Genomic DNA, 10,065 nt, shown 5'->3' on the forward strand with positions numbered 1-10,065 from the left:
CCCTTTGGCGCCCTCACTGGTCACCACCTGAGCTACCGACCCCACGCCCAGTAGCTGCAGATTCACATGGATTAATAACCAAAACATTGATCATTGATTTTCATTTAGAGAATAAAAAGGTTTCTGGTCCAGGTAGTTCCTACATTAAATGTAATGTAATGCGATTAATATTATTTCATCTTCAATATTTGTTTTCTTTAGTTACTATAGGCGGTTTGCATTGTACCTCATTTGTTTCTTTTTCTCTTTACTATTTGTTTCTTTTTCTCTTTACTTTTCTGCATTGCTTAACTTCATCATGTTCTACACAGTCATGAAAACCACATGAGACTTATCTGTTAACAAAGGTATTGCAGTTTATCATACAGTACTTTTTAGTTAGTCCATGATTGTGTGCATGTGTGTACTACAGTATGGGTATACTCACAATCATGATGTAGACTCCAAGAAATTCAGCCAGGCATTCTCTTAGTATAGGTTTCATGTTGAAGCATCGGCCCTGTGCTTTTTCCATTTGAGTAAGCTATGAAATCACCTCAGGCTGAAATGTTGTGATGTTTCTGCTGGTCTCCCTCACTGACACTTTTTATAACACACTCCAAAGAACGCAACATTTATCTTCCGTAATAGAAACATTTTCTCCAAAACTATTTCCTTTGCCCTATTTTCTTTGAGAGGACATGGTGGAACATGTACCGAATAGGACGAACTGACCCATTCAAGTCCATTCTGTTCGCCGTGACAGAGAATCACAAAAAAGGTGGCAAAATCTTTTTAAGTTGAAGAAAGTTTAAGTTTAAGAAATCCAATATATTACAGACTTTTTCTAAAAACTAAAATAGTTGTCTGTGTCATGTCTGTTTGTCTGGGAGGATGTTACAGGTTGTATTTTTAACCCTTTTAGACCCCAAGTCCATTGAAATGAACATGACATATTTTTGGGTCTAAACTAGTGAAAATCTGTGATTTCACCATTTGTACAATGATTTGTTACCTCCGCCAAGGAGGTTATGTTTTCATCAGGGTTTGTTTGTCTGTCTGTCTGTTTGTCTGTTAGTCTGTGTGTTTGTCAGCAACATAACTTAAAAAGTAATGGATGGATTTCGATTACATTTTCAGGGAAGGTCTGAAATGACCCAAGGAAGAAGCAATTGATGGGAGTGGTCCGTCTCACCGTTTGGATTCAGGAGGTGGTTATGTTTTTAGCTTAGCGATGTAATGGAATGGCCACGTGGTGGCGAGCTCAATATTTTAGGTTCAAATGTATGACAACCAAGAAGAACAATGCAGGCGGAGGTCTGCACTCTCTGTGCTTTTCTAGTTGCCAATTGGATTCTGATGATTCAATCAGAATTCAGTTATGAAATTGATCTGAGAGCACTTCAGACATCAGACAAGACAAGCGACAGGAACAGGAGTTAACACCTTTTTTTGTTTGTTTGTTTGTTTTTTTTGAAACCCAAGCTATAATTTTAAATGCATTTTGGATGAATGTGGATTCATTTTTACTAAACTGTGTGGTCATTTGTAGGCTACCAAATCATGCTCTCATTTGACTAGATTGTGCACTGAGTGGAGTAAATTGTGTGCTCGGTTTACATGATAGTGTGCTCATGTTATACATTGTGGGTCCATTGAGCCAAATTGTAACTAAATGCATAGTAGCTGCAACCCCAAATCAGAAAAAGGTGGGATGTTGTGTAAAATGCAAGTAAAAACAAAACGTGATAATATACAAGTTTTGTGAATTTTTGATTGGTCTAACCACAGGACCTTTTCCCATGTTACCTTAGTCCATTTTAATTCAGTGCCATCTGAGGCCCAAAACACCACAGCCATCCAATAATGTTTTGACCTGCTAATAGACATACAGTATAAAACATTGAGACACATTACATTCAGTTCCAAATGTTTAAGCTATATATGATTATTTGTTTCATAGCCTACTAAAACCATAGTGTGTTAAACCTGTTTAGTCATTCCTAGAAGCCTAATGGAGAATAATAATAATAATAATAAAAAATACTCATGACTTAGTAAAAAAAAACTCCTTTATTTCTATGTTGGAGAGGAGTAAACATCAATAATAACAATAATAATAATAATAATTGCTCAATAGAAAAAATCAGGTCTGAAGGTTAAAGATGACAGGTACAAGGAGCAAAGCATTTACTGTATAAATGATAAGCAATTAAATGAATATATAGTGATTTACAATGTAATTCACTGGAAGTGAATCACCTGAGATAAAGATTACAGTTAGTCATTTTGGCCTCCGTCACCTTTTGTTTCCATAAATGGATTTCATACAGACTGGATAAACTATACCTGATCCAGCCTGATTTCACCCTGCAGATCAGGCTGGAAACCTGCACATTTATCTCTCCTGCTTCCTCCCCAAATTTGCAGGGACCAATCACAAACTGGCTCCACTTGGTTGAATGACTATCAGCACAAGCACTAAGCGTACTGTGAGTACCCATTGATCACGTATGCAGTGAACAGCACAGACTCCCCAGACTAATGTTCAATCTCAAAAGATTGAACTTCGGCTGATGAAAGACAGATTTTATGGGAACAAAAAGATAACACCGACTAAGTGCTAAGAACAATAAAGCATTGTTACTTCCCTTCTTGTGTATATATCTATATGCATTCCTGTATATGTACGGATTCCAATAAGCAAACCATAGCAAGCAGACAGTAAGCAAACAGCAAGCAAACAACAGCAGAACAGACTTCTAAAGAATAAGTTGAATGCATAACTAGGAATTGGTCAGTGAATATGTGAGCCTGTTCCAAAAGTTCCTTTCCAGGGCACACACATGATGATTCCCACAAATAGTGATCTGGGTGAAGTTTCCTAGCTCCTCTGGATGATAATAATGGAGGATAGATAGGAAGCAGCCAGCAGCCTTCATGTCCATATGAGAAGAACGTGGGTCTATAGCTTCACTTCTTTCGTGACATACGATTCAGACTTGCCCTTGAGTTCCTCGGGGTATGGGATCTTCCAGGGCTTCAGGTCAGTGTCTGCTGGATCACCTGTGGCCTCACAGGCCTCTGTCTCAGGCAGGTGCCAGTCGATGAAGAGGACGTAAATAACAGACCCCAGCACTCCTCCAATCATGGGAGCCACCAGAGGCACCCAGAACCAATAATTATAACAGCTGTGGAGAGAATAGCACCAGACTTCAATGAGAGTTCAGATGAGAGAGCATGTACTGTATGCGCAAAAGCAGTATCCATGTTTATGACTCAATAATATTATTGTGTTTATGCGCTGACCCATAAAATAGATAGATAGATAGATAGATAGATAGATAGATATAGATAGATGCAGATGTCTGATAGAGTAGTATTTCATCATAGCGCTAATAAACAACATTACTATAAAGATTAGGGTTACTATGGATCAGAATGGCTTTGGGGATGTGAGCAGATCTAGCATCTACAGAACAAAGCGACACCAGTGAGGAACTCAGTGTTCCTTCTGGACACACTGTGTTTTCATGCTCATGTGTCCAAATGGTCATTGCAAAATCCGTTCACACTGTAGCACTTACTGACTTACCAGTGGCATGCATAACACAATACAATCTGCTGAGAGACATCTGGCTGTGTGTGTGTGTGTGTGTGTGTGTGTGTGTGTGTGTGTGTGTGTGTGTGTGTGTGTGTGTGTGTGTGTGTGTGTGTGTGTGTGTGTGAGTGAGTGTGTGTCTGTGTGTGTATGTGTGTGTATGTGTGTGTCTGTGTGTGTGTGTGTGTGGGGGGGAGGGGGGGGGGCTGGGTGTAACCAGCAAAACTATTTGGAGTTTAAAAAAAAAAAAAGAAAAAAAGATTATGAGTTTGGCTACAGATATGGAGACATACAGTATACAACACAGAGGAACAAATGGATGGATTTGGTTCAAATGCCAGGCAGTTCAGGGGCTCACCTGAACACCTCAGTCCCCCAGCCTGCGGACAGCGTGAAGAGCCGGGGGCCCAGGTCACGGGCAGGGTTTATGGCCGCGCCGCAGTTGGACGACATGCCCATGCTGATCCCCAGGACGATGCCGGCCACAACGGGCGGGATGAGACCGGGAGGGACAGAGATGTTCCTCTCCTCGCCCAGAGGCAGGATGGACACCATGAGCATTGCTGTCCCCACCACCTACAGAGAGAGAGAGCAAAGATGAACCGGAGTCAAATTCCTTGTCTGTTTACGCAAACCTGGCCAATAAAGCTGATTCTGATTCTGATTCTAAAAGGGGAAGATTGAGACAGAGAGAGAGAGAGAGAGAGAGAGGGAGAGGGTGAGGGAGAGGGAGAGAAAAAGCAAGAGGGAGGCAAGGAAAGATGATAGAGAGGTAAGACAATAGTTCTTTGATTCATCCAAATTCAAGGTTGGCATGAAATATATTGAAAAAAGCCCCAATGCCTTTGTTATCTAGACACACTTCACACGAGCCTGAGGAAATAAGCAATCTCTTTGATATGACGGCATTGTAACATATTTTAGGGCCACGTGGAAACAAGGCACCCCTGTCTAAGACAAACATGTTGAGTAGTACTTGTTGAGAAGTGTTTGCTGATTTGTATTTGATGTTGGATGATTTTGTTTAGCTCTTTGCCAGCTCAAACAAAAAAAGCAGGTCAAATTATTTTGACATCAACTAAAACAGATGGCAGGAGTATTTTTCTATATCTTCATTTAATAGAATAGAAAAGAATATGTTTTAATGTCCCCATGAGGGAATCTGTTTTAGCACAGCATAACCCAGTGATAGACACTGTAGATAATTAACTTTAACATGTTTGTTTGTATTTGCATTTTATCCAAACTCAAAGAAATTGGATGTGAGAGGTTGGTCTTTGTCCTTCTATGTCCTTCAATTTAAGAGTATGGTGTTTGGTGCATGGTTTTACTCATGCATAGATACAGTTACAGATACCACCCTTGAATTAATCAGTGCCCCACTAGAGCCACCCATATTAAAAAATCTCTAGAATCCCCACTGATGAGCTGTCTGACTGGACAGAAGTGAACAGGCTTGCTCCTGGTGGCCGTCTCATACCTGGTCCAAGAAGCTTCTCTGCAGGGAGAGGAAGTCGCTGGGGTAAGTGGCAAAAATGGAGGCAGTTTCATTGGGCCCGGTCACGGTCAGGACACCCCCACTGAACGCCATTATGGCGTCTGGTATACAAGAGGAACAGAAACAGTGATAGTGAAAGACAGAGATAAGATTAGTATTTAGGAGCAAAGAGCACAAAAAACTGATACACTGTTAGGATAAAATGTGTTGGGACACTCAGTCACTACACCTACAGGGGTTTTATGACATGACATCCCATTCTAAATTTATGGTGAGCTATAACAGCTTCCACTTTTCTGACAATGCTTTAAGCTTTCCACAAGGTTTTGGAGTATGTATCTGTACTGTATGCCCAATTCATCCAGAAGAGCATTTGTGAGGTCAGGCACTGACATTGAACAAGAAGCCTGGTGCCTGAAGCCAAGAAGCCTGGCTCGCAATCTTTATTCATTCATCTCAAGGGTTTTTTGATGGTGTTGAGGTCAGGGCTATGTGTGGGCAAGTCAAGTTAAACACCAAGTCAGCCCAAGTCATGTTGACCTTGCTTTGTGCAACCAATGACAGTACCATGCTTGAATTCACTGAGCTTTTCAGAATGACCAATTCTTTCTAAAATGTTTATGAATGCAAACTGCATGACAGGCGCTTGATTTTATTTGTCTTTTATGTATTCAGGTAGTCCCAGTACTTGTCCATATAATGCACACCTCTATGAATACCTAGTCTAACAGATGTGAATATTTATAATATCATGCATATACAAATTCATCTCAAATAATACGCTACTAATATACTACAGTAGACTGAATGAAATTCAGCCAAGGCGTCACTAAACATACCATAGTAGACCCAATAGACGACCCAGCAGGCCAGGTAGGCCCCCAGTAGCTGGGCAAGAGAGTATGGCAGTAGCTTCCTCCAGGGGACTTGACCCAGCACACAGAAACTCAGAGACACCGCAGGGTTCAGGTGAGCTCCTGATAAACCAAACAACAGCAACAACAAATATAACCGCAAGCATTGTACTGTACTACACTGCACATATCTGTACATGTTGTTCATACATTGTACATATTACATAGCCAAATTCTGGTCTTATTAGAATCTAATCTAATCGTGGTCCAAGTAGATGTCAGTAGTGCCCTTTAGCAGAATGACATTTAGGATTGGACCTTTACAAGCTACAATATAGGTAATACAATTATTATAGGCCATATCCCAAGAGTGGATTGATGTGTATATGTGATGTATTACTTTCAAATGGCGCAACGAATCAAAAAACAGAAAAGGACAATCTGTTATGCTTAACCTGAAGGTGATATGTGCTGGATTTCATATATCTGATCATTGGTCTAGGATGGGATAGATTATCTTCATTTTTAGTTTTGCAGTGACCTTAGAGGTCAAACGGCACCATATTTCTTGTTCATCCTCATATCATATGGGAGTCCCAAGTTCATGAGCAAAGTTTGGTTTCGATACGTGAAAGCATTCCTGAGTTATGACCTAACTTCCTGTTTTGGCGGCTATGCAAATGCTTCCAGAAATTAAAAATCCTTCTAGTAACTTTTGTGAGGCTTGGTTCAAGGATAATGTACATCAAGTTTTGTGAAGTTCAGAGGAAATTTGTAACCTGTGAAAATTTAGTTTTGCTTTCTATTAAATCCAATATACCCCTGAAGTTCGCCTACAAAAAGGAACCAAAGCTGCCATCTCTAAGGAGGTCCGTGTGTTAATTGAAGCTACCTATGGCAAGTTGCATTGTAAGTTAGCTCTGGGGTAGAAAGATCAAAGTGTGCCGTCTTCACCTACTGAAATCATGGTATCCACTTGAAGGCAGAAGACAGAACCATGTAGCGTAAAACGGCTGCATTTCCAATTTCTTCGTCCCCGCGAGAGTTTAACAGATGTGATAATTCAAAATTGCCATGTTATTTTCTCACAGAACAAATCTCAAGATACCAGATCTTCCTATTTGGGCAAAGACGGTAGCTTTTTTGTAGGTGAACTTCAGAAGTAATAGGGCGGAATAACGACAAGGGTCAGTGATGGCATCTTCTCGAGCAACTTACACCAGTATTGACCGGATATTCCAGAGTTGGACTGGTGGGGATACCTCAAAAGGTCTAGGGGCAGGAGCTGGCCAAAAAATAGGTAGACGAGAATAATAGTATTTCCTAACGATCCGGATAACAATAAGTGTGCTGCTTTCAGCAAGCAGCCTTAATAATAATAATAATAATAATAATAATAATAATAGTAATACTATAATAATAGCAATGCCAATAATAGGGAAGAATAATCAGAACAAACACAATAGGTTTTCTGCAGCTTCGCTACTTGGACCCCTAAATAAGACAATGGCATGTTAGCATGTGTGAATCCTCTACCAAACAGGCCTTTCTGGCCACAGTTATAGTGGACACAATAAAAATAAATGAACACTCCCCTCAATGTCAACACTTCTTCTATGATGTGGTACTTTAGAGTTGAGTTTGTTTTAATCAAGACTTTATTTTTATCAACACCTTCAGGCCATTGTAAATGATCCAATTGGAAATGTTCCAATCAATGATCTAGACAGCACATTCTTTTCTCTCTCCTTCATTTTACAGTGTAATGGTTATTGACAAGAATGGCTTTGGGTCAAAGATCATACTTTGATACTTTGAATCGATTAATCTGTTTTTTAAATCAGCTATTTTTTCTCAAATTAATTCAGCAAAATAAATCATTTTGACAGCCCTACTTTTTTGTTAGACTTTTTAACAGCTCTCAAGACACTGGCTCCTACAGACAAAGGAGGCTGCCACATAAAAAGTTATTTCTTGCTGTTAGAGACATTTGAGAGTTTAGTGTCAAGGACACTAAGATGGGCTTGTGGACTTGACGGACTGTTGACCACTCTGAAACCATCTGCTCCAAGTCCAGCACCACAGCAGCCCTGTGGGCTACCAGATGGTTTCAGCTGCTGTACCTGAGATCCCTTTGGAAAGGTACATGGCTGCCATGACTCCCACGGAGAAGGCCATGTTGGCAGACAGGAACTGACCCTTGGTGTCACGACTGGTCTTCACCTGGGCAGCTGCCGCGCAGCCAAACATCTGTGAAAGAGGTGAAAGGGTCAAGAGGTCAGCATAGGGGCAAACAGAGTAAAAGAGAGGGAAAGGATTCTCAACAGAATATTCATCATCTTTTCATATTAGGAAAAAGAGGGGAAAAACACGTCGACTTATCTTCCTTCCTCAGTAAACATCCTCCAAGATGTAAATTGCCGACTTAGTTTAGATAAGCAAGCACGACAATAAGCATGAGCATATCAATGATTCTGCCGCACACACACTTCATGGAAAATATATGGTTCATAAACCAGACAGTGATTACAGTGAACAGGATATTACAAAGGCAGCGTTTGGTGGAAAATACATTGCTATATACACAAGCAAAATGTACACTAATTTAATTGGAAGAAGGCTGAATAAATAATCTGTATATATAGTATAATAATAGATAATCACAGCCTATGTACTACATAGCAATCCTATGCTTTTTGCCGCAAACACCTGTTTCCCAACAGCAGGCCAACTCCAGAGAGAATGCAAATTCATGCTGAAGTACCATAATTTCCCAACCATTAGACTACACGGGTGCCGTTAATATGATATTAATGTGGTTTTGTTTCTTCTAACTTGCATAAAACACTGTCCTGCTTCTTAAACACAATGTGGCTAATACACAGGAAATTACTGTTATCATAATTCAGTGATGAAAATATTCATTCATCTTGGAACTGTAACATAGATAGTGCATATTATATGAGCTCAACTCTATGAACAAAAAACATAAAGGAGGACTCATGAGGTTCTATGACAGATAATAAACAAATCAAGACCTCATACACGACTCACAAAGAGTAAAAATGTTTCAAAAAAAGAACAAATAATTTAGCCTCAGTGTTCAGGACAAGATTTCAGTTATCTCACGACTCAGTCTCTTTGGAGTCTTATACAACTGGCTATCAGCTGGATCTGCAGTTATCACAACAATCTGTGCATGTCTGAAATACGTGGCAGAGGTTCTCTCTTGCTGAGGTATAAGCTTGGCATCCAGATGTACATGTACATGATCTACAGAACTAAGAATCTATCATTAGTAAATACATATACTTTTCATCTGAAGCTGCTAGACTATTTATGTTGTTACCTCTGAAGTTGATGTATTTACTGATAGTAAAAGGAAGCTATAAGCAAAATGAAGTCTGATGGATGGCAAATTCTTACCAGTAAAACGAAGGTGCCGAGAAACTCCGCCATGCACTCTCTGAGCAGCTCATTCTTCACGGTGAGTGCCTTTCGTAACCGTTTCATCCTACCTGCTCCTGCTTGCCGATGCAGACTGGCCTCACCTGCAGGCATTGTTCCCTGATAATCAGGATCACAAACGCCTGATATCAACCATCTTATCCTTTCTCCATCATTCGACTTTAGTCAGCAAATAAGCACTCTTCCCAGATGATTAGACAGAGGCTGATGCTGACCTGCTGTAAAACACCTGCTGGTCACTATCGCAAAGGTCAGTCATTAACGTGATCATCTTCATGCTAATAAAGATCAAGTAGCCTACACCAAGGGAAGATAAGCAAAATCTGTATCTGAGGGGGGGGGGGATATTGTTAAAGTATCACACGCCTGTGAATGCATTTAATCAGTTCTTAACATAAAGTATACATTATGGGTAATATATCTGCCAGTCAAATGTGTATTCAATATTATTCATCATGATTTCCAGTTTCAGCCAGGCTTGGGACAGTGGGACGTATTGACACATTAACAAGTGTATTAGATATGAAGGGAAAACAACAAGTCTGTCTGCTGAGTCTGCGGATGGTGGGAGTGGTGATAGGGATCTGCCATTATGTCAAACTGTTACCAGGCTGTGTCGTAAACTGGCCACCTCACTCTCAATGAGGTCTTGAGACACAGCTTAT

The 10,065-nt window shown here is 40.2% G+C and overlaps 2 protein-coding genes across 2 annotated transcripts in view; both read right to left on the reverse strand.

Moving 5' to 3' along the window:
- The window catches only part of LOC134083011 (aquaporin-10-like), a 2,608-nt gene extending 2,067 nt beyond the window's left edge, over nucleotides 1-541 (reverse strand). Inside the window, exons 1-2 of the mRNA XM_062539103.1 lie at nucleotides 428-541; nucleotides 1-54 (exon numbers count right to left, since the gene is read on the reverse strand). The exon at nucleotides 1-54 is cut by the window's left edge and continues 73 nt beyond it. Coding sequence (XP_062395087.1) covers nucleotides 1-54; nucleotides 428-514 — 141 coding nt within the window. The 5' untranslated portion in view covers nucleotides 515-541. The remainder of the gene's footprint in view (nucleotides 55-427) is intronic.
- Nucleotides 542-2,944: 2,403 nt separating this feature from the next.
- On the reverse strand, nucleotides 2,945-9,445 carry aqp10a (aquaporin 10a). The gene is made up of 6 exons (XM_062539739.1): nucleotides 9,359-9,445; nucleotides 8,056-8,182; nucleotides 5,918-6,055; nucleotides 5,061-5,179; nucleotides 3,939-4,156; nucleotides 2,945-3,170 (listed from the first exon to the last, which is right to left on the reverse strand). Exons 1-6 carry the CDS (start codon nucleotides 9,443-9,445, stop codon nucleotides 2,945-2,947), a joined length of 915 nt encoding a protein of 304 aa, XP_062395723.1.
- Nucleotides 9,446-10,065: the final 620 nt, after the last annotated feature.

This window comes from Sardina pilchardus, chromosome 6, assembly GCF_963854185.1.
Source record: "Sardina pilchardus chromosome 6, fSarPil1.1, whole genome shotgun sequence".
NCBI lineage: Eukaryota > Metazoa > Chordata > Actinopteri > Clupeiformes > Clupeidae > Sardina > Sardina pilchardus.

Bases quoted from the DNA above. Each gene is read 5' to 3' on its own strand.
- aqp10a (XM_062539739.1), bottom strand. From the start codon at position 9,445: ATGAAACGGTTACGAAAGGCACTCACCGTGAAGAATGAGCTGCTCAGA. The intron at 5,180-5,917 runs GTATGTTTAGTG...CTTGTATACCAG, and splicing joins CGTCTATTGGGTCTACTATG to ACGCCATAATGGCGTTCAGT. The intron at 4,157-5,060 runs GTATGAGACGGC...CTCTCTCTGTAG, and splicing joins AGAGAAGCTTCTTGGACCAG to GTGGTGGGGACAGCAATGCT.